Below are 24,987 nucleotides of genomic sequence, written 5' to 3'. Positions count from 1 at the left end.
TCTACAACTCAGATTTTTCTCTGATAGAGTGATTGGAACAGATACTTCTTTGTCACAAAAAACATTCATGACGTTTGGTTGTTTTATGACTTTATTATGGGTGAACAGAAAAAAGTGATCAAATCTGCTGGGTCAAAAATATACATACAGCAACGCTAATATTTGGTAACATGTCCCTTGGCCATTTTCACTTCAATTAGGCGCTTTTGGTAGCCATCCGCAAGCTTCTGGTTGAATCTTTGACCACTCCTCTTGACAGAATTGGTGCAGTTCAGTTAAATTTGATTCTTTCTGACATGCACTTGTTTCTTCAGCATTGTCCACAAGTTCTCAATGGGGTTTAAGTCAGGACTTTGGGAAGGCCATTCGAAAACCTTAATTCTAGCCTGATTTAGCCATTCCATTACCACTTTTGATGTGTGTTTGGGGTCATTGTCCTGTTGGAACACCCAACTGCGCCCAAGAGCCAATCTTCGGGCTGATGACGTTAGGTTATCTTGAAGAATTTGAAGGTAATCCTCCTTCTTCATTATCCCATTTACTCTCTGTAAAGCACCAGTTCCATTGGCAGCAAAACAGCTCACAGCATAATACTACCACCACCGTGCTTGACGGTAGGCATGGTGTACTTGGGGTTAAAGGCCTCACCTTCTCTCCTCCAAACATATTGCTAGGCATTGTGGCCAAACAGCTCAATGTTTGTTTCGTCTGACCACAGAACTTTCCTCCAGAAGGTCTTATCTTTGTCCATGTGATCAGCAGTAAACTTCAGTCGAGCCTTAAGGTGCCGCTTTTGGAGCAAGGGCTTCCTTCTTGCACGGCAGCCTCTCAGTCCATGGAGATGCAAAACACGCTTGACTGTGGACACTGACACCTGTGTTCCAGCAGCTTCTAATTCTTGGCAGATCTGCTTTGTGGTGATTCTCGGTTGAATCTTCACCCTCCTGACCAATTTTCTCTCAGCAGCAGGCGATAGCTTGCGTTTTCTTCCTGATCGTGGCAGTGACAAAACAGTGCCATGCGCTTTATACTTACAAACAATTGTTTGCACTGTTACTCTTGGGACCTGCAGCTGCTTTGAAATGGCTCCAAGTGACTTTCCTGACTTGTTAAAGCCAAAATTAAAAGTCAAAATTGCCAATTCGTGTTGCTGTATGTATATTTTTGACCCAGCAGATTTGATCACTTTTTCTGTTAACCCATAATAAAGTCATAAAAGAACCAAACTTCATGAATGTTTTTTGTGACAAAGAAGTATCTTTTCCAATCACTCTATCGGAGAAAAGTCAGAGTTGTAGTAATAACAGGAAACTTAAGAGAGCCATGACATTATGTTCTTCACAAGTGTATGTAAACGTTTGACCACAACTGTATATAAAAAATGAAGATTCATGGTGAAGAAAAAATAACAACATTGAAAAAAAAGTGTTTTCAAAAATATTGACAAGTAGTTCAGTTCATTTCAATTTTTTTAGGCATGCGACCCAATAAAGTTTTTTTTTTTTTTTGCGCACTCGATAAAGTTTGTTTTTGAACATGTCACTAAACTGCGTCACATATAACGTCACACAGCCTACTCATCCGCCGTTTACGCGCTGCTGTCACTTCTACTCGCCGAGACGCCGACTGATCCGAGGAAAACAATGACAAATACAGCTCATCCTATTCCTTGAGTTAATGAAATAATGCATTAGCATGCGCTAAATTTAGTTTTCGATTCATTCTGCACGTTTCAAAGTCGCTCGCTCAAACCAACCAGCCGTTGCTTGCTACGCGTGTCTCCTTTCTCTTGGTTGGCACCGTCAATTTATTAAAAATGTTCACATTAGGTTCGTCCTTCTTGACATCACAACGGCTCTTGGGATATGTAGTCCTTTGTGCTGCTTTCGGTTTTGTAAAAAAGAAAAGAAATGATGGAAATATGGAGATAGACACATGGTCCATGCAGCGTTTTAATGCATATTTATGAGTGCAATAAAACTAGAAAACTCAAATGACATTATCTCCCCTTTTACTTGGTCGATTGACTTCAAATAAAAACTGGTGTGGACATCAATTTCCGTACTTTCAAACGAGAGCTACCAGGGGCACGTGGGTGACGTAATTACAGCGTTACGAGGCTTCACAGATGGTATACGTAAACGTGTCACATCCGACACATTCGGTGTAAAAGAGTTAATAGAGATGGATGCCGATCGATCGTGTCCGATCACGTCATTTTCAAAGTATCGGAATCGGCAAAAATATATCAGCCATGCCTTTTTTTGAATATATATATATTTTTTAATTAAATCGTTTTCTAATTGTATTTAACGTTACAGACATAATATGTTACACTCATCGAGTGTCTTTAGTTTAGCCTTAAGTAAGGTAGGGTTATCAAATTTATCCCAATAACAGCGGTAATAAGTTGTTTTAAATTTAACGCAATTAATGCATGCGTTGCACGACCCACTCACACATCGTCGTGCTTAAACTGTAATGGCGCCATCATACCTAAATAGAGAGACAAAAGGCAGCATAAAACAAGAAGAGTTAATTTTGCCAGCCTTTGGAGGCTTATTTTAATTGGCTAAAGTCTTACAATCCCTCTCCCTACGATTAGAAAAATCATGGGAAGCAATGTGGGGAAGCAAGGTCGCTTTTGATCTTTTTCTTAACACCTTATCTTATTTCCTAACGCAGAGAAGATATATGAGTTGCTAGCACTACGCACAGTCAATGTTTCACTTCCCATCATGGTTCCACTTCCCATCATGCATTGGGGCATGGCTGCAGTATCATTTACTGAAAGCTCAACAAATACACTAGATGGCAATATTTAGTCACAATATACAAAGTCACAAGTCTTTCTATCCGTGGATCCCTCTCACAGAAAGAATGTTAATAATGTAAATGCCATCTTGAGGATTTATTGTCATAATAAACAAATACAGTACTTATGTACTGTATGTTGAATGTATATATTCGTCCGAGTTTTATTCATTTTTTTTGTTAATGCATCGCCAAAATGTATATGATCGGGAAAAATTATCGGGAATGATTGGAATTGAATCTGGAGCAAAAAAAAGCAATCGGATCGGGAAATATCGGGATCGGCAGATACTCACACTAAAACGATCGGGATCGGATCGGGAGCAAAGAAACATGATCGGAACAGCCCTATTGCTTAACGATTCGATTCTTTATCGATTCTCTTATCGATTCTAATTTGGGGAAAAAGAAGAACAAACATTTTGATTGGCATCAAGTTTGTTTAATCGGAAGTCACAACCTTACAAACTCACAACGAGGTCAAAAGAGGCACAAAGCCTCAATGTTAACTGTGGCAATAAGTGGCAAATGCACAAGAATGTGTAAACATTTCACTGAAATTTTTTTCTAATAAAAATAAAAAATATTGGTATATATTGGCATATAGGTCGTTGTTCTGCCTTTGGCAATATGTGTTAAAGCAGGGGTCCCCAAACTTTTTCCTGTGAGGGCCACATAACTTTTCCCTTCTCTGTTGTAACAGAAAAAAATGCGACGATTGCAGGAGTGCCTAAATGTAAAAAAATATTGTTTTTCAGAAAGCCACAATCAAATAACCCTTTCTGGATTCTTCACGTAACAAAAGTAAATAAAATAAAAATGACAATATAGTATAATATAAAATAATTATAATAATAAATAATAGTAACACCCTCTCTGAGTTCTTCACAGAAAAAGGCCAGGAAATAAATAACTCTATTGAGAAAAAAAATAAAAATAAAGAAAACTTCGAAATGCTCTCTGGTATTGTTCAGGGGGCCATATCCGGCCCGCAGGCCGTAGTTTGGGGACCCCTGTGTTAAAGTGTATTATTTACCATTATATTGAAATGCATCCCTTTTAGTTCTTATGGTGCTTTCACGCTCAAGTGGGGGTGCTCTTGCGCTTCCTCCCGTGAAGAAGAGCGCGCTTACACGCGAAGAAGTGCCGCATCCAAGCGAGTGAGCGAGTTTGTGAGAGAGGGAATTACTGCTACGAGCCTACGTTCTTTATTAATGTTTGTAAAATATCTACAGAGGCAACGCCTGTATGTATCATCTTTTGTGTTGTTGTTGTTGTGTGTTTCCACTCGCGATCGGACACTTAAATCCAGTTGTGTAGTGGTTTGAACGATGTGCTAATGCTAGCGAACGCATGCTAACAGTTTGTGTTACTAATGTATTAGCAGCTAATCATCGCTGATTTACGTTGATGCGAACCTGTTTGTTATTCGGGGCGAAATTGATTTGTTTCATTTCCATTTTTAGTTTCACTCTTCAAGTGATGGTTGAATAAAGTCAGCAAATTATACCAACGTCTTCTGCATCATCATTTGGGAGTTTAGCTAGCTGTATAGACCCCACTCACATGACGTCACAACCACGCCTCCGCGCCATATTGTCCGTCAGCTCGTCGTGTTTACGCATTACCGCTACGTAAATTCCTCCTATTATGGCGTGTTTTGCTGCTCGTTAACATTAATAATCAAAATGGTGAAGGCGTGTGTGGCGGTTGGTTGCAGTAACAGAGAAGATAGACGGAGAGACTTGAAGTTCTACCGTATTCCGAGAGACCCGGAGAGGAGCGCGAGATGGACTGCTGCAATTCGACGAGAAAACTGGGCACCCAACGATCACCACAGATTATGTAGTAGTTTTTTTATATCTGGTAAGATGCATTTAATATATATTTAGAGGGTTTTGGGCTGACAACCACAATTAAGATCATTGCGAGGCTAATCGCCGACAACAAACAGGTTCAAATTCAAGATGCTTATTTCTTCCACCATCATTATTTTTTGAATAATATTTAGCTGGTAACAAGTGAAAGAAGCTGGCCTCGTCTACGGATCATCAGTTAAACAGGGGTGTCCAAACTTTTTGCAAAGGGGGCCAGATTTGGTGTGGTAAAAATGTGGGGGGCTACCTTGGCTGATTTACATAGAACAATATATTTGAACAAATTTTAGCAAGCCCTTCTGTGTGTCACATTTGCTTTATTATTTTTTTAAATTCATAATTTCAACAGTCTCGTCTTTGTGGCGTTCTCTTTCGACACTCGGGCTCTTGCGAAATACTGCTGCTGTGAAATTAAACTAGCTTCAAGTTGCTATAATTTCTCGCTGCGTATATCTTCCCTGTAATGTTGTACATGTTAGCTTGTCTTGTTTGGTAATATCGCGTCACATCGAACTCTTTGAAAACAGCGACTTTCTCTTTGCAAATGAGGCAGACACAGTTGTTGCGTATTTTATTGAAGAAATAGTCCAATATCTACCTATCCTTGAAGCATCGGCCATCGCAGTCAACTTTTTTTGGGTATTGATTGTCGCCATTTTAGAAAATTGGAAGGGTCACACGGGGTAATGTTGCTTAGAGTGCTGCTCTTAAAAGGTTTTCAAACTTTAGTGAGAATAGGCTGAGTTTCTGTGGACAAGATAGTTGTAGATATCAGGGTAGCAGATGTCAGGCAGAGACGGCGAAGACAGCGGGTCGAAAAATATTGATTTAGGCATCAAATATGGATCTGGTGAATGGATAGACTGAAGCTTTTCCACATAACGCCTTAATGCAACGCATCCAATGAGTTTACAGCGTCTGAAAGCGCCGGGGCTTCCATGAATTGCACTATAAATTGCACGACAAATTGAAACCAATGAGAATACGGATAAACAATGACGGACAATATGGTGGCCGGATACAGCGACACATTATTACACGTCTATAGACCCCACTCACCAACGTCACACAATCACGTGATCGCTGTATTGTGCCTCTATATTGTCCGTCATTGTGTGTCCGTATTGCCATTGATCGTAGTTTGTAAAGGTGGATTCACTTGCAAATTATGGAGGCCCCGGTGCTTTCAAACGCTGTAAACTTGTTGGATGAGTTGCATAAAAGCCCTTATTTGGAAAAGCTTCGGTCAATCCAGTCGCCAGATCCATATATGATGCCAAAACCGATGTTTCCTCCCGTCCGGTCCCGTCCCGTGCGTCAGAGCTCGTTCTGAGACCACAAAATTTCCAATCCTACTCCAGTTTATGTCACGATGAGGAGTCGAGTACCCAAAATCGGCACTGGCCCGAATATAAACCCATATTTGGTCAGCGGAGCGTCACCGTCGTCACGATTGTAAAATGAAACCTGATCGACAACGGGCCGGTGTGTACCGAAAAATAGCTGCCCCGCGTGAAATGTCCCCCCTGACGGAAGCGCTTATTTATAACGCTTTATTGACGTGAAAACATCACGTTTTTAAAGCTGAAAGGAATACTCGAGCAACTCGAGTAACTCGAGTTTAAAAACTGATCCGAGGAATTTTATTCACCTCGAGTAATCGTTTATTTTGACAGCTCTCAGCATCACGTTTTGCTCGGACTACTTTTAATGCGGGACAACGCTCTGTCACGTGCGGAGAGGAAGAAGGGGGGGAAAAAAACTTACTGCTGCCGACAGCCGCTACAAACGACGCCGACGTTGCTAAATACTAGCCCGCATGATGCTACGTTGGTAGCAGGTAGCGTCTGATGCGTCTCATAGAGATAACATGTATGTTGAAGTAGATGCGGAATGACAGACTCGGCCGCGTCTGGGCAGCGTTAGTAAACAGCCGCCATCTTAAAGCAGTAGAGCGCTAAGCGCTAATACATAAGATTAACGTTACTGTCACTAATAGCTCATGTAATGTTAGCCTTGCGGAGGGCTAGGTTTCGATTAGGGCTGTCAAAATTATCGCGTTAACGCGCGGTAATTAATTTTTTAAATTAATCACGTTAAAATATTTGACGCAATTAACGCATATGTCCCGCTCAGACAGTATTCTGCCTTTTGGTAAGTTTTACAGCAAGGCTTTTTGTGCTTTCTAACAGCGAACTCTTGTGGTTGCTTTGCGACATGGTTTATTGTTTTCTTGCCAGTTCAATATGGCTGCACGACGTCTCGGGCTGACGCCTATGTTGTAATGTTGTGCTTATATGATCCTTGGACAAGATTTGTCCATAAGTATGGTTGTTGTAAAGAATGTACATATTATGTTAGTAAGCGAAATGTTATATTTTTTTGTATGAGATGCTTTTTGTTTATCTTTAGTGAACCTGTATAGCGTGCTAAGCTAACGTTGTTGCTAATGCAATGCTTGTGTACTTTTTTTTTGTAGTTTCACTACGGTCTAAAGAGGACAGTGGTTTGAGGCCATTTTATTAAGAAATCAGATGAAAAAGGAAGAAGTCTGATTATTAAGGCGTCGTTCACTAGCTGTCTAGCTTTGGAAAAAGTAGACGCTTCGGAGTGAGGACAGCATAGACAGATTTAAATGACAGTAGAGTGAAATGCCCACTACAGTCCTTATGTACCGTATGTTGAATGTATATATCCATCTTGTGTCTTATCTTTCCATTCCAACAATTTATTTTACAGAATATATATATAATTTACAGAAAAATATGGCATATTTTATAGATGGTTTGAATTGCGATTAATTGCGATTAATTACGATTAATTAATTTTTAAGCTGTAATTAATTCGATTAAAAATTTTAATCGTTTGACAGCCCTCGTTTCTATTAATTATGACCACTGTCGATGCGTGGCTAACGTGTCTTACACACATGCTTTAACATAACATAGCGTTGTGGCGTGATGAGGGTGTAAAATAAAAACTTAATAATGCTAACTATCAATTTTAGCTCAGTACTAGTCATTGCTGGATAAAACACCAAGTAGCACTGGTCCCTAATGTGCTCCAATACAGCCTGTATCATACATTTATTTTGAACACTGCAAAAACTCAAAATCCTATCAGGACTTACAGTTTAGACTAACTTAAAACTTAATGAGAACTTAAAAATGGCTTGACTAAAATAGAAATTCAATTGAAACACGTGGGAAAAAATCCTAACTTTTAAGTGATGTGTGTTATCAAGCGTAACGGCATTTTTAGGTCAGATATACATATATTTTTTTTAATAAGACCTAAAAGTTTTTTGAGTGATAGCAGTGAATTAGACTTTTTAAAAAAAATTCTAGTTACATCTGAGATGCAATTGTTGGCTGTTTTCAACAATATACATTGAAAATTAAGACATTGATTGACTGAAAATGATTCAAGATGAGATGAAATGTCGTTTTTTTCTCATGTATATTTATAATTGCTCTTCACCTAAAATTATATTTGTTTTATCCGATTACTCGATTAATCGATAGAATTTTCAGTCGATTACTCGATTAATAGAATATTCGATAGCTGCAGCCCTAGATTAGACGCAAGATGGCCGGCAGTTTCCGAATGTGTCGACTAAGTCTTGAGACGTCTAGCTCGATATATAAGGGAAATCTCTGGACTTGACTGTGTCGACATGAACTATTTGTTTTCTTAATTTAAGAGATTCTATAATACAATAGTAAATTTCGGCAAAATGGATGTATTTTAGAGCAAGCCCACCAACAATTATTGGTTTATTTGTTGTCCAGGTGGCTAATTCAGTCCACCTGGTGTTAAGTATTAACATGGCATGATAAATCAACAGAGATAAAAAAAAAATGACATTGGATTTATGACTTTTTTATTTCTTTCAGAAAAGCAGTCAGAGGACATTATCAAACACAAAGTGCAGTAAAAATATTGTGTATATACATTAATATATGCTTATGAATCCTGCACATAATAGTATAAAGACATATGCCAACCACATACCACGTTTATCTTGATTGTAACAAACATTCATATCCGAGTGAATTATGCTTTTCCAAATTTTATTCAAGATTTTTATTGAATTCTTTTCAGCCTAATATTGTACACATGGTAGAAGTACAAAACAGTGGAGCGTGTGGATGTAACAGCTTGGTCGGGACAAGCCAGACGTGACGGACCCTTGCTGGCAATTGGGAGGTGAGGTGGCAGAGCAGGTGCAAACTGAAACATATTTCTTTTCCACAATACATGAAGCACTGCACTAAGCTTCATCTAAGCTTAAATTTGCTAGGGCAAAGAAGAAAGGTTATCAGGAATGTGGCCGGAACGCCACAAGAAGCAGTAGCATTTCAATAAATCATATGTGAGCACGTTTAGTTTTCAATATGTCGGTGTCACAGGAGCCAGGCTGAAATATGTGCAAAGTGACAATGTGCTTAATAGCTCTTCTAAACCAGGGGTAGAAGGCGGCGTAAATCAAGGGGTTCACACACGAGTTCAAATTATACAAATAATAGACATAATCCACCACTGAACTCGAGTTCTTATGTTCTCTAACCAGCAGAGGGACGATGTAGAATGGACAGAAACACAGCAGAAAGACCAGAACGAGAACACCCAGGGTGTTGGCGGCCTTCAGCTCCGATTTCTTTGCTCTGAAAGGGGCAGAATGTTGAACACGTTTATTGAGAGAGCGCATGGCTCTCACCTGATACACGACAACCACAAACACTCTCATGTTCAGCGTGACAATAATGCTTAGAGGAAGAAAGAAGTTGACGATGAAGTCCAGAATGCCTCCGATAACACCGAAACTGCTGAAACATTCTCCAATGCAAGTGTGAAACAATTCGGGATCAGCCAAGTTGTCCTTCAAAGAGATGGTGCAGAATATAACGGAAGCTGACCAACAGAGACAAACGCAAAGTTGAATTTTTTTCACAGTGACTTTGACAGTATAATGCAGAGGATAGCAAATAGCCAGGAAACGGTCTGCTGATATCAGCACCATGTTTCCTACAGAGGCAGACTGACAAATGAAAGTCAGGTAATTCCAGAGAACACATGCCATGGGACCAAAAAACCAGCAGGCGGTGCTCATGATGATCATTAGTGGCATCGCCACCAAGCCCACCAGGACGTCAGAGATGGCGAGGGAGAGGAGGAGGATGTTGGTAGGGGTGTAGAGCTGCCTGCAAAAACGCACACAAACACATAGAACAACAGATAACGCAAACAAGATGTTATTAAATACACTTTCAAGGTGATGAGGAGTAGGCGGCTACATCATTCAACACAGTAGAACAAATATGGATTCAGAGCAAAAGAACATGTGCCTGAAGTGGGAGACAGAGATAATGACGAGGAGGTTGAGCAGCACAGTGAGGACGCAGACGATGGACAGGAAGACTCTGAAAAAAAGAAAACTCAAAGACCCGTCATACGTAAGCTTCTTGCAGGAGATGTTGCCTAGCTGTGGGAAGCAGAGATCCGATTGGTACTCAGAGCCCATGGAGGAGCTTGAGCTGAGACAGTGTTCTGTCTGAAGTTCCCTGTTGTCCATCTCTCTTATTTATGGTGTTCTTGTACCTCCCCCAAGAAATTGCGATTGGTCAGTGTTGTCAAAGTATGATGTCATGTTTAGCGCCATGCCCAAGACATTACATTGTCCAATTTTACACTATCCTAAAACATTTTCATTGCCAATGACTAAAAGCCAGCAAGAAGGCCCAACCAAGGTTTAGGTTCTGAGTTGGGTTGGCTTTATAACCCAAATGCAAAATGTTTTTTTGACCTAAAGAAAAAAAAAAAAAATTAATAACTTCAATAGCCACAATCGTCGCCGCGTCAGGTGGTGCGTTCACCGTTCAGGTTCACCATTCACTGAGCTCTCAATCTCGGAGATGTTAAAGCAATGGAATTTTGACTCTCTGGCACGATGACCATAGTGACAGTGCCTGCCAAGATGTAGCTTTACGATATCAGGCGCTCAGTTTACATGGCAGACCCTTCACAGTCCGATTCACTTGTGTTAAATAGCCTGCCAGGCTGACCCAATAGAGCCCCTCGCCTTTTTCCAATAAAATAAATATGGCTCTTACAAGGAATATCAAATGAAATACTGAGTGGTAAACACATTACAGTATGATACAGTGGGGCAAATAAGTATTTAGTCAACCACAAATTACATACAATTAAATACAATATTGGCTTTGGATATCAGCAATCGGCTGAAATTTTTTTTTTTAGATATCTGTATCTGCATTTGAAAATCTCGCATCGGTCGACCTCTAGTTTAATAGCTATGTGCAAACCCAAATTTGGCTCACTTATAGTGGGCCAGATAAGTATTTCGTCAACCACTAATTGTGCAAGTTCTCCCACTTGAAAATATTAGAGAGGCCTGTGATTATCAACATGGGTAAACCTCAACCATGAGAGACAGAATGTGGGGGGGGAAAAAAACAGAAAATCACATTGTTTGATTTTTAAAGAATTTATTTGCAAATCATGGTGGAAAATAAGTATTTGGTCAATACCAAAAGTTAATCTCAATACTTTGTTATGTACCCTTTGTTGGCAATAATAGAGGCTAAACGTTTTCTGTAACTCTTTACAAGCTTTACACACACTGTTGCTGTTTTTTTGGCCCATTCCTCCATGCAGATCTCCTCTCGAGCTGTGATGTTTTAGGGCTGTCGTTGGGCAACATGGACTGTCAACTCCCTCCGCAGAATTTCTATGGGGTTGAAATCTAGAGACTGGCTAGGCCACTCCAGGACCTTGATGCTTCTTACGAAGCCACTCCTTCGTTGCCCTGGCTCTGTGTTTGGGATCATTGACATGCTGAAAGACCCAGCCACGTCTCATCTTCAATGCCCTTGCTGATGGAAGGAGATGTTCACTCAAAATCTCTCGATACATGGCCCCATTCATTCTTTCCTTTACACTGATCAGTCGTCCTGGTCCCTTTGCAGAAAAACAGCCCCAAAGCATGATGTTTCCACCTCCGTGCTTCACAGTGGGTATGGTATTCTTCAGATGCAATTCAGTATTCTTTCTCCTCCAAACACGAGAACCTGTGTTTCTACCAAAAAGTTCTATTTTGGTTTCATCTGACCATAACGCATTCTCCCAGTCCTCTTCTGGATCATCCAAATGCTCTCTAGCGAACCGCAGACGGACCTGGACGTGTACTTTCTTCATCAGGGGGACACGTCTGGCGTTGCAGGATTTGAGTCTCTGGCGGTGCATTGTGTAACTGATAGTTGCCTTTGTTACTGTGGTCCCAGCTCTCTGTAGGTCATTCACTCGGTCCCCCCGTGTGGTTCTGGGATTTTTGCTCACCGTTCTTGTTATCATTTTGACGCCACGGGGTGAGATCTTGCATGGAGCCCCAGATCGAGGGAGATTATCAGTGGTCTTGTATGTCTTGCATTTGTAATAATTGCTCCCACAGTTGATTTCTTTACACCAAGCGTTTTACCTATTGCAGATTCTGTCTTCCCAGCCTGGTCCAGGTCTACAATTTTGTCTCTGGTGTCCTTCGACAGCTCTTTGGTCTTGGCCATAGTGGAGTTTGGAGTGTGACTGACTGAGATTGTGGACAGGTGTCTTTTATACCGATAATGAGTTAAAACAGGTGCCATTAATACAGGTAACGAGTGGAGCCTCATTAGACGTCGTTGGAAGAAGTTAGACCTCTTTGACAGCCAGAAATCTTGCTTGTTTGGAGGTGACCAAATACTTATTTTCCACTCTAATTTGGAAATAAATTCTTTAAAAATCAAACAATGTGATTTTTTTTTTTCCACATTCTGTCTCTCATGGTTGAGGTTTACCCATGTTGACAATTACAGGCCTCTCTAAACTTTTCAAGTAGGAGAACTTGCAGAATTGGTGGTTGACTAAATACTTATTTGCCCCATGTACTTTGAACATAATGCTCCTCAAATTTAATACTGAAAATGGTTTTGATATAAAACTGGCACAGTGCTGGCCCAGATGAGGTAAAATGTTTGACATATTTGGGCTATAGATTATTGTGGTTTCTCCTCCTCCTCCTGCGTGTTCCCCTGTTTACTGTCGCAGAGCAGATGCTCGTCCTCAGGGTGCGCGCTGCTGTGGCGTCACACGTTGACCGTTAAATTTCAAGATTGTCTGGTCTGCACGGTCCGCCCCGGAACAGTGCGTAAACTATGATTTGGACTGTCAGAACTGATCATACGGGCCGCATCTGGCACACTGATGTTCAGCGGATGTGATTGCTATGCGGATCTGGCGAGCTCAGGCCGGATCCGGCACAGAGTCACCTGCTATCGGGGTATTTACAATGTGAGGCTAGCATTTTCGAGCAATACACATAGGTTGTCTGTAACAGTGAGTGGAAAATCTCACATGTAAAAGGGAAATCTCAGATGAAATTTTCCAACCAAGTACTGAATGAAACTTTCCGTATCCATAATATCCATCAATTTAAACCAATTCAGCGTGTTTGCATGCGAATCTTGATCGAGGAAAGAGACCTGTTAGCATGCCTACTAACAGCTTATGGGAAATCATTGATCGCTATTCTGTTCGATCATGTTGAGTCTCCTGTTACCCATTTCCCCGGTGTCCGGTGATGACATTAATAATCGCTAACTAAATCACCAACAACAACTAAAGAGGTAACAATCGTGGCATCAATAGATAAAAATAAAGGAATACTTACACCCAGACCGGATCCGGAACCGTAGCTGGGGGGCAGCGAAAACCGGAAGCCAAGGGGAAACGCGGTGCCAGTCCAGACTAGCTAAGGCCAACTTGTGACTTCTTTCTGTAACATCATGGCAAAGTCAAAAGAAATCAACAGAGATATTAGGAATACATTTGTGGGCTTTCACAAGTTTGTGCAGCAAAAAAGAGAGAGTCTCGTCCTTGAAGTCAAAGCCTCAATACAATAGCTAGCCTCAATACAATAGCTAAGAAGGAAAATCACAGCAAATGTTTTTTTCAGATGGACAAGGACCTGAAGCAGAGGTGGATTGGCCACCGGGGCGTACCGGGCACTTCCTGGTGGGTTGACACACATTTTTGGGCCGGTGACGCTGTTTAATAATAATTTTTAAAAAAGTTTCTCAGCTGTCCACGCGGCCCATTTGTTGCTCCAATTTTTGTTAGTCGAATGAAACATCTCAGTGCTCCGCTCACCGCGCCCCACCCGGACAACTGAGATGGAAATTAATGAGAGGGAGCCTGAAGTATACTGCCAGATTGGTTGCAAAGTCGTTTGAGGGTCAGAAGTGATTGTTTTTAGATTGTCCATTGCAGAAGTCCCCACCTTAACCCTATTAAAATGTATGGGCAGACCTTTAAAATCGAGGTCGACAGCTTCAGGCTTTCCTGTTTTGTAAATATTGTAAGATTTTTTGTTTTTATTTTGCATGAGAGAATATGCAATGTTACTTTGTTACTTTTTCCTTTTAAAATGAATGAAAAATTTGGACGTTCATAGCCGTCAATGGCATAGCCTGATTTGGGTGCAGTTGAATGTCAATGCGCTGTAATGTAAAGTGTATGGTCAAAAATCCTAGCCAAACATGTTTTTTGCCGTTTAAAATGAATGGAAAATTTGGACATTCGTAGCCGTCAGTGGCATAGCCTTATTTGGGTGCCAGTTGTATGTCAATGCGCTGTAATGTAAAATTTATGGTCAAAAATCACAACCACGCGTTTTTCTGCCATTCACAATCAATGGAAGATTTGGACAATGGAAAATTTGGACGTTCATAGCCGTCAATGGCATAGCCTGATTTGGGTGCCAGTTGAATGTCAATGCGCTGTAATGTAAAGTGTATGGTCAAAAATCACAGCCAACCATGTTTTTCTGACATTTAAAAGAATGGAAAATTTGGACGTACATAGCTGTCAATGGCATAGCCTGATTTGGGTGCCAGTTGTATGTTAATGCGCTGAAGTGGTAAATGTATTGTCAAAAATCAAAACCATGTGTTTCTGCCATTATCAATCAATGGAAAATTTGGACCTTCATAGTCGTCAATGGCATAGCCTGACTTGGGTGCCAGCTGAACGTCAATCCGCTTTAATGTAAAGTGTATGGTCAAAAATCTCAGCCATACATGTTTTTCTGCCATTTAAAATGAATGGGAAATTTGGACGTTCATAGCTGTCAATGGCATAGCCTTACTTGGGTGGTAGTTGAATGTCAATATGCTATAATGTAAAATGTATGGTCAAAAATCACAACCACATCTTTTCTGCCATTCAGAATCAATGGAAAATTTGGACGTTCATAGCTGTCAATGGCATAGCCTGACTTGGGAGCCAGTTGCATGTCATTGCACTGTAATGGTTAGTGTATGGTCAAAAATCACTGCCACATGTTTTTCTGCCATTTAAAATGAATGGAAAATTTGGACGTTCATAGCTGTCAATGGCATAGCCTTACTTGGGTGGCAGTTGAATGTCAATATGCTATAATGTAAAATGTATGGTCAAAAATCACAACCACGTGTTTTTCTGCCATTATCAATCAATGGAAAACTTGGACCTTCATAGCCGTCAATGGCATAGCCTGACTTGGGTACCAGTTTCATGTCAATGCACTGTAATGGTAAGTGTATGGTCAAAAATCACTGCCACATATGTTTTTCTGCCATTTGAAATGAATGGGAAATTTGGACGTTCATAGCCGTCAATGGCATAGCCTTACTTGGGTGTCAGTTGCATGTCAATGCGCTGTAATGTAAAATGTATAGTCAAAAATCACAACCACGTGTTTTTCTGCCATTTAAAATGCATGGAACATTTGGACCTTCATAGCCGTTAATGGCATAGCCTGACTTGGGAGCCAGTTGCATGTCAATGTGCAGTAATGGTAAGTGTATGGTCAAAAATCACAGCCATACATGATTTTCTGCCATTTAAAAATGAATGGAAAATTTATACGTTCATAGCCGTCAATGGCATAACCTGATTTGGGTGCCAGTTGAATGTCAATGCGCTGTAATGTAAAGTGTATGGTCAAAAATCATAGCCAAACATGTTTTTTGCCATTTAAAATGAATGGGAAATTTGGACATTTGTAGCCGTCAGTGGCATAGCCTTATTTGGGTACCAGTTGTATGTCAATGCGCTGTAATGTAAAATTTATGGTCAAAAATCACAACCACGCGTTTTTCTGCCATTCAGAATCAATGGAAGATTTGGACAATGGAAAATTTGGACCTTCATAGCCGTCAATGGCATAGCCTGACTTGGGAGCCAGTTGCATGTCAATGCGCTGTAATGGTAAGTGTATGGTCAAAAATTACAGCCAAACATGTTTTTCTGTCATTTAAAATGAATGGAAAATTTGGACGTACATAGCTGTCAATGGCATAGCCTGATTTGGGTGCCAGTTGTATGTTAATGCGCTGAAGTGGTAAATGTATTGTCAAAAATCAAAACCATGTGTTTTTCTGCCATTGTCAATCAATGGAAAGTTTGGACCTTCATAGCTGTCAATGGCATAGCCTGACTTGGGTGCCAGCTGAACGTCAATCCGCTGTAATGTAAAGTGTATGGTCAAAAATCTCAGCCGTACATGTTTTTCTGCCATTTAAAATGAATGGAAAATTTGGACGTTCATAGCTGTCAATGGCATAGCCTTACTTGGGTGGCAGTTGAATGTCAATATGCTATAATGTAAAATGTATGGTCAAAAATCACAACCACGTGTTTTTCTGCCATTATCAATCAATGGAAAACTTGGACCTTCATAGCCGTCAATGGCATAGCCTGACTTGGGTGCCAGTTGTATGTTAATGCGCTGAAATGGTAAGTGTATGGTCAACGATCAAAGCCACACGTTTTTTCTGGCATTTAAAATGAATGGGAAATTTGGACGTTCACAGCTGTCAATGGCATAGCCTTACTTGGGTGGCAGTTGAATGTCAATATGCTGTAATGTAAAATGTATGGTCAAAAATCACAATCACACGTTTTTCTGCCATTATCAATCAATGGAAAATTTGGACGTTCATAGCTGTCAATGGCATAGCCTGACTTGGGTGCCAGCTGAACGTCAATCTGCTATAATGTAAAGTGTATGGTCAAAAATCTCAGCCATACATGTTTTTCTGCCATTTAAAATGAATGGAAAATTTGGGCGTTCATAGCCGTCAATGGCATAGCCTTACCTGAGTACCAATTGAATGTCAATACGCTGTAATGTAATATGTATGGTCAAAAATCACAACCACGTGTTTTTGGCCATTCAGAATCAATGGAAAATTTGGACCTTCATAGCCGTCAATGGCATAGCCTGATTTGGGTGCCAGTTGTATGTTAATGCACTGATGGTCAACAATCAAAGCCACACGCTTTTTCTGCCATTTAAAATGAATGGGAAATTTGGACGTTCATAGACGTCAATGGCATTGGGTGGCAGTTGAATGTCAATGTCCTGAAATGTAAAATGTATGGTCAAAAATCACAACCACACGTATTTCTGCCATTCAGAATCAATGGAAAATTTGGACGTTCATAGCCGTCAGTGGCATAGCCTGATTTGGGAGCCAGTTGCATGTCAATGCGCTGTAATGGTAAGTGTATGGTCAAAAATCACAACCACGTGTTTTTCTGCCATTGTCAATCAATGGAAAATTTGGACGTTCATAGCCGTCAATGGCATAGCCTTACTTGGGTGGCAGTTGAATGTCAATGTGCTGAAACGTAAAATGTATGGTCAAAAATCACAACCACACGTTTTTCTGCCATTATCAATCAATGGAAAATTTGGACCTTCATAGCCGTTAATGGCATAGCCTGACGTGGGTACCAGTTTCATGTCAATGTGCAGTAATGGTAAGTGTATGGTCAAAAATCACAGCCATACATGATTTTCTGCCATTTAAAATGAATGGAAAATTTAGACGGCATAGCCTGATTTGGTTGCTGATTGTACGTTAATGCGCTGAAGTGGTAAGTGTATGGTCAAAAGTCAAAGCCACGCAGGTTTTTCTGTCATTTATAATGAAAGGGAAATTTGGACCTTCATAGCCGTAAATGGCATAGTCTGACTTGGGTGCCAGTTGAATGTCAATCCGCTGTAATGTAAAGTGTATGGTCAAAAATCACAGCCATAAATGTTTTTAAGCCATTTAAAATGAATGGAAAATTTGGACGTTCGTAGCCGTTAATGGCATAGCCTTATTTGGGTGCCCGTTTCATGTCAATGTGCAGTAATGGTAAGTGTATGGTCAAAAATCACAGCCATACATGATTTTCTGCCATTTAAAATGAATGGAAAATTTAGACGGCATAGCCTGATTTGGTTGCTGGTTGTATGTTAATGTGCTGTAATGTAAAATGTATGCTCAAAAATCATAACCACACCTTTTTCTGCGATTCAGAATCAATGGAAAATTTGAACCTTCATATCCGTCAATGGCATAGCCTGACTTGGGTGCCAGTTGAATGTCAATCCGCTGTAATGTAAAGTGTATGGTCAAAAATCACAGCCATAAATGTTTTTAAGCCATTTAAAATGAATGGAAAATTTGGATGTCCGTAGCCGTTAATGGCATAGCCTTATTTGGGTGCCAGTTGAATGTCAATGAGCTATTATGTAAAGTGTATGGTCAAAAATTAAAGCCATACATGATTTTATGCCATTTTATAATGAATGCAAAATTTGGACGTTCATAGCGTCAATGGCATAGCCTGATTTGGGTGCCAGTTGAATGTCAGTGTGCTGTAATGTAAAGTGTATGGTGAAAAACTCACAGCCATACATGTTTTTTTGCTATTTTATAATTAATTAAAAATTTGGGCGTTCATAGCCGTCAATGACATAGCCTGATTTGGCCATACATGTTTTTCTGCCATTTAAGATGAATGGAAAATTTGGACGTGCATAGCCGTCAATGGCATGGACGTGCATGGCCTGCAAAAATGCCAAATACCGAAAAAAACAAATGCCACGTACCAAAAAAAATGGCACATGCCAACATCCAGCTTGCCAAATACGAAAATAAAAGCCACATGGCAAAAAGACAAAATAACCAACAAAATTCCACATGACAAAATAAATTTTGCCACATGGCAAAAAATACCACATGGCAAAGTTAATTTTGCCACATGGCAAAAAAAAATCCACAAGGCAAAATCAATTTTGCCACATGGCAAAAAAAAAAAAAAAGTCACATGCCAAAATCCATTTTGCCACATATCAAAAAAATGCCACGTGGCAGAAAAATGCCACATGGCAAAATCAATTTTGCTACATACATACCAAATACCACTTTTCGTTCTCGCTGTCGGACATCTCAGATTAAGTCTGATGTCACAAATTCTCAACTTCCTCTTTTAAGGCAAAACACTACCGCTTTTGTCGACCGGCGTTGCTAAATTCAGGTTTTTTATTTTTTGAGTGGGATTGCTTCGGCGCGCCGCGCAGCCCGAACCACTTGACCAATTGGCACAGTTCAAGTCTCGACACGTACGGAATTTTTGCACCACAATCACTTTTTTTCAAACGGACCTGAAAATTTTTCCGTTGCGCCCTTTACTTTCAGTGCAGCAAACTCACTCCAGAAGTTCAGTGAGGATCTCTGAATGATCCAATGTTGTCCTAAATGACCGATGATGATAAATAGAATCCACCTGTGTGTAATCAAGTCTCCGTATAAATGCACCTGCTCTGTGATAGTCTCAGGGTTCTGTTTAAAGTGCAGAGAGCATTATGAAAACCAAGGAACACACCAGGCAGGCCCGAGAAACTGTTGTGGAGAAGTTTAAAGCCGGATTTGGATACAAAAAGATTTCCCAAGCTTTAAACATCTCAAGGAGCACTGTGCAAGCCATCATATTGAAATGGAAGGAGCATCAGACCACTGCAAATCTACCAAGACCCGGCCGTCCTTCCAAACTTTCTTCTCAAACAAGGAGAAAACTGATCAGAGATGCAGCCAAGAGGCCCATGATCACTCTGGATGAACTGCAGAGATCTACAGCTGAGGTGGGAGAGTCTGTCCATAGGACAACAATCAGTCGTACACTGCACAAATCTGGCCTTTATGGAAGAGTGGCAAGAAGAAACCCATTTCTCAAAGATATCCATAAAAAGTCTCGTTTAAAGTTTGCCACAAGCCACCTGGGAGACACACCAAACATGTAGAAGAAGGTGCGCGGGTCAGATGAAACCAAAATGGAACTTTTTGGCCACAATGCAAAACGATATGTTTGGCGTAAAAGCAACACAGCTCATCACCATGAATACACCATCCCCACTGTCAAACATGGTGGTGGCAGCATCATGGTTTGGGCCTGCTTTTCTTCAGCAGGGACAGGGAAGATGGTTAAAATTGACGGGAAGATGGATGCAGCCAAATACAGGAACATTCTGGAAGAAAACCTGTTGGTATCTGCTCAAGACCTGAGACTGGGACGGAGATTTATCTTCCAACAGGACAATGATCCAAAACATAAAGCCAAATCTACAATGGAATGGTTCAAAAATAAACGTATCCAGGTGTTAGAATGGCCAAGTCAAAGTCCAGACCTGAATCCAATCGAGAATCTGTGGAAAGAGCTGAAGACTGCTGTTCACAAACACTCTCCATCCAACCTCACTGAGCTCGAGCTGTTTTGCAAGGAAGAATGGGCAAGAATGTCAGTCTCTCGATGTGCAAAACTGATAGAAACATACCCCAAGCGACTTGCAGCTGTAATTGGAGCAAAAGGTGGCGCTACAAAGTATTAACGCAAGGGGGCCGAATAGAATTGCACGCCCCACTTTTCAGTTTTTTATTTGTTAAAAAAGTTTAAATTATCCAATAAATTTTGTTCCACTTCACGATTGTGTCCCACTTGTTGTTGATTCTTGACAAAAATTAAAATTTTATATCTTTATGTTTGAAGCCTGAAATGTGGCGAAAGGTTGCAAGGTTCAAGGGGGCCGAATACTTTTGCAAGGCACTGTATGTCAAATCTATTGATGCAAATGTACTTGGATTCCATTGACGCATTTGTGAGTCGATGCCATTGACGGCCATGGACGTCCAAATTGTTTCCCATTCATTTTCATCGGGTAAAAAAAAATGTCCCCAAATCAACATGAAATGACCAGATATTAATAGGACGTGTCCCCCAATTGTCCCCGAATCCATTGATGCTTGTGGAGGATGCTGCCATTGACGTCCAAATTGTTTCTCATTAATTTCAATGGGTACAAAAATGTCCCCAAATCAACAGGAAATGACCAGATATTAATAGGACGTGTCCCCCAATTGTCCCCGAATCCATTGATGCTTGTGGAGGGTGCGGCCATTGACGTCCATGGACGTCCAAATTTTTTCCCATTCATTTTTAATGGATTAAAAAAAAAAATGTCCCCAAAACACCAGGAAGTGACCTGCTATTGTCCCCGAAATGTCCCCAAGCCAACCTGGGCGGGGTTAAGATCTGTATCACCACAGAGCAAAGTAAGCAGAGTAATTTCTCCGGAAATTCCAGTTTCTAGTTTGTTTACATCTTGCCATGACGTCCTGGTGGGTTTACTTATTTTTAAAAAGTGTCCTGTTCTAGCTGAATGTGTATAATCATAAAAAGAAGTGCCCCGTTCGTTGGTTTGACACACTAGACCAAATTAATCCTTTAAGTCTCAGGTCATCATTGTAAATTTAAAGCTTTTGAAGCAATTCTTTAAAAATTGCCTTTGTAAAACTACATGCTTTTAAAAATAGTATTGGTGAAATTCGCCCCCCCGGCCCAGACGCACCCGCGGACAGCACCAACCAAAACAAGTGCCGCTCGGCTGACGCTGCCCTGTGTGCGCCCGCCGGGAAGGCCGAATCTTGCGCGTCCTCTTATCTTAACCCTTTGTACTGACTCCATGTTTCAAAAGCTTGAAGAACACTCACCGAAAACAGGTTGACAATTTATTCGTCGACAATGGTAAAAACAAGGCAAAAACAGATGACGGAGGGACAATTCTGGATCCAAAACAAGGCTATGTTTCCGAGCAGAAAAAATCTGTGTTATCTCAGTGTCCAGTCTTTTTAAAGTCTTTGCTGAGGCGGGCCTTGTCGAAGGCGTTTCTGGGCGTTGCTTTTGGGCCATCCCCTCTGTGGCCGGTTTTGGGCGGCTTAGGTTCGTGCGCGGATTGGGACGCCCGCTATCAACTTTGCTGTCCGGGCTGGTTGTACTTGTTTTAGGACAAGACGCTTTGTCCTTTGAGTTTGCTGGGAGAGCTGATTACACGAGTTGGTGCGTCAACCTTGTGATAAGACGGCATTGTGTATCTCTTCTATTTCTTCTCATTAAACTATGGTGTGCTATTTATTTTATATTAGTAGTGTAGTCCTACCGTAAATATGAAAATGATACTATTTCCTGATTAATTATATTACGTGTGTTAGACTAATGCAAACAGTTAGACGGTGCCTACGAAAACCTGTACCATATGTATGTGTTAGACTATATATGTGTTAGACTAATGCAAACAATTATATAGTGTGTGCGATGACGATATCTTTTCTCCTTCAGTATATACAAAATCGGCTTTGGATATCGGCAATCGGATGAAACATTTTTTAGATATCGGTATCTGCATTTGAAAATCCCACATCACTCGACCTCTGCTTTAATAGCTATGTGCAAACCCAAATTTGGCTCAGTTATATAACTTTTGTCAGGAACAATAGATAAATATTGTGAAAGGGTATCCAAAACATTCGATCCAAGTCATGCACCCATTCGGTGTCCTGGAAAAACGGTGACATCGACACAGGGAGGTGAACAACTTAAAAGCAGCTGCGTGGCGAATGGCAAAATCAGTGGCTATTTTTATGGGATTAGACGCATGATGACCGGCAGTTTCCGAATGCGTCGACTAAGTCTTGAGACGTCTAGCTTGATATATATGGGAAATCACTGGACTTGACTGCGTCGACATGAACTCTTTGTTTTCTTAATTTAAGAGATTCTATAATACAATAGTACATTTTGGCATAGTTGATGTATTTTAGAGCAAGCCCACCAACAATTATTGGTTTATTTGTTGTCCATGTGGCTAATTCAGTCCACATGGTTTTAAGTATTAACATGGCATGATAAATCAACAGAGATTAAAAAAAATGACATTGGATTTATATGACTTTTATTTATTTCAGAAAAGCAGTCAGAGAACATTATCAAACACAAAGTGCAGTAAAAATATTGTGTATATACTGTACATTAATATATGCTTATGAATCCTGCACATAATAGTATAAAGACATATGCCCACCACATACCACGTTTATCTTGATTGTAACAAACATTCATATCCAAGTGAATTATGCTTTTCCAGATTTTATAAATGATTTTTATTGATTTCTTTTCAGCCTAATATTGTATACATGGTAGAAGTACAAAACAGTGGAGCGTGTGGATGTAACAGCTTGGTCGGGACAAGTCAGACGTGACCGACCCTTGCTGGCAATTGGGAGGCGAGGCGGCAGAGCAGGTGCAAACTGAAACATATTTCTTTTCCACAATACATGAAGCGCTGCACTAAGCTTCATCTAAGCTTAAATTTGCTAGGGCAAACAGGAAAGGCTATCGGCAATGTGGCCGGAACGCCACACGAAGCAGTGGCATTTCAATAAATCAAATGTGAGCACGTTTAGTTTTCAATATGTCTGTGTCACAGGAGCCAGGCTGAAATATGTGCAAAGTGACAATGTGCTTAATAGCTCTTCTAAACCAGGGGTAGAAGGCGGCGTAAATCAAGGGGTTCACACACGAGTTCAAATTATACACATAATAGACATAATCCATCACTGAACGCAAGTTCTCATGTTCTCTAACCAACGGAGGGACAATGTAGAATGGACAGAAACACAGCAGAAAGACCAGAATGAGAACACCCAGGGTGTTGGCGGCCTTCAGCTCCGATTTCTTTGCTCTGAAAGGGGCAGAAAGTTGAACACGTTTGTTGAGAGAGCGCATGGCTCTCACCTGATACACGACAACCACAAACACTCTCATGTTCAGCGTGACAATAATGCTTAGAGGAAGAAAGAAGTTGATGCTGAAGTCCAGAATGCCTCCGATAACACCGAAATGGCTAAAACATTCTCCAATGCAAGTGAGAAACAATTCGGGATCAGCCAAGTTGTCCTTCAAAAACATGGTGCAGAAGATAACGGAAGCTGACCAACAGACACAAACGCAAAGTTGAGTTTTTGTCACAGTGACTTTGACAGTATAATGCAGAGGACAGCAAATAGCCAGGAAACGGTCTGCTGATATCAGCACCATGTTTCCTACAGAAGCAGACTGACAAATGAAAGTCAGGTAATTCCAAAGAACACATGCCATGGGACCAAAAAACCAGCAGGCTGTGCTCATGATGATCATTAGTGGCATCGCCGCCAAGCCCACCAGGATGTCAGAGATGGCGAGGGAGAGGAGGAGGATGTTGGTGGGGGTGTAGAGCTGCCTGCAAAAACACACACAAACACATAGAACAACAGATAATGCAAACAAGATGTTATGAAATACACTTTCAAGGTGATGAGGAGTAGGCGGCTACATCATTCAACACAGTAGAACAAATCTTGGGTTCAGAGCAAAAGAACATGTGCCTGAAGTGGGAGATAGAGATGATGACGAACAGGTTGAGCAGCACAGTGAGGACGCAGGCGATGGACAGGAAGACTCTGAAAAAGACAAACAAACTCAAAGACCCGTCAGACGTAGGCTTCTTGCAGGAGATGTTGCCTAGCTGTGGGAAGCAGAGATCCGATTGGTACTCAGAGCCCATGGAGGAGCTTGAGCTGAGACAGTGTTCTGTCTGAAGTTCCCTGTTTTTAATCTCTCTTATTTATGGTGTTCTTGTACCTCCCCCAAGAAATTGCGATTGGTCAGTGTTGTCAAAGTATGATGTCATGTTTAGCGCCATGCCCAAGACATTACATTGTCCAATTTCACACTATCCTAAAACATTTTCATTGCCAATGACTAAAAGCCAGCAAGAAGCCTACCTTAGGTTTAGGTTTTGAGTAGTGTTGCACCGATACCATTTTTTGGGCCCGATACCGATACAGATACCTGGCTGTGCAGTATCGGCTGATACCGATACCATTCCGATACCAGTCTGTTTGCAAAAAAAAAAAAAAAAAAACAATATATATAAAGTTATGGTCAAAAGTTACCATACACTTGAGAAGAACCTAATGTCATGGCTCTCTTGAGTTTCCAGTTATTTTTACAACTCTGATTTTTCTGCTATAGAGAGATTGGAACAGATACT

At 40.7% G+C, this 24,987-nt stretch overlaps 2 protein-coding genes across 2 annotated transcripts; both read right to left on the bottom strand.

Annotated features, from left to right (window-relative positions):
- Positions 1–9,060: 9,060 nt before the first annotated feature.
- On the bottom strand, positions 9,061–10,266 carry LOC130917715 (trace amine-associated receptor 13c-like). The gene is made up of 2 exons (XM_057839358.1): positions 10,040–10,266; positions 9,061–9,895 (listed from the first exon to the last, which is right to left on the bottom strand). Exons 1-2 carry the CDS (start codon positions 10,264–10,266, stop codon positions 9,061–9,063), a joined length of 1,062 nt encoding a protein of 353 aa, XP_057695341.1.
- A 13,016-nt stretch (positions 10,267–23,282) lies between these two features.
- On the bottom strand, positions 23,283–24,542 carry LOC130917713 (trace amine-associated receptor 13c-like). The gene is made up of 2 exons (XM_057839357.1): positions 24,320–24,542; positions 23,283–24,174 (listed from the first exon to the last, which is right to left on the bottom strand). The coding sequence occupies exons 1-2, from the start codon at positions 24,496–24,498 to the stop codon at positions 23,340–23,342; spliced, it is 1,014 nt and encodes a 337-aa protein (XP_057695340.1). The 5' UTR covers positions 24,499–24,542; the 3' UTR covers positions 23,283–23,339.
- Between the last annotated feature and the right edge of the window lie 445 nt (positions 24,543–24,987).

Source organism: Corythoichthys intestinalis, chromosome 6 (genome assembly GCF_030265065.1).
Source record: "Corythoichthys intestinalis isolate RoL2023-P3 chromosome 6, ASM3026506v1, whole genome shotgun sequence".
Taxonomy (NCBI): domain Eukaryota; kingdom Metazoa; phylum Chordata; class Actinopteri; order Syngnathiformes; family Syngnathidae; genus Corythoichthys; species Corythoichthys intestinalis.
The sequence above is the reverse complement of the archived record's forward strand: the minus strand, read 5'-3'. Positions and strand labels throughout refer to the sequence as shown.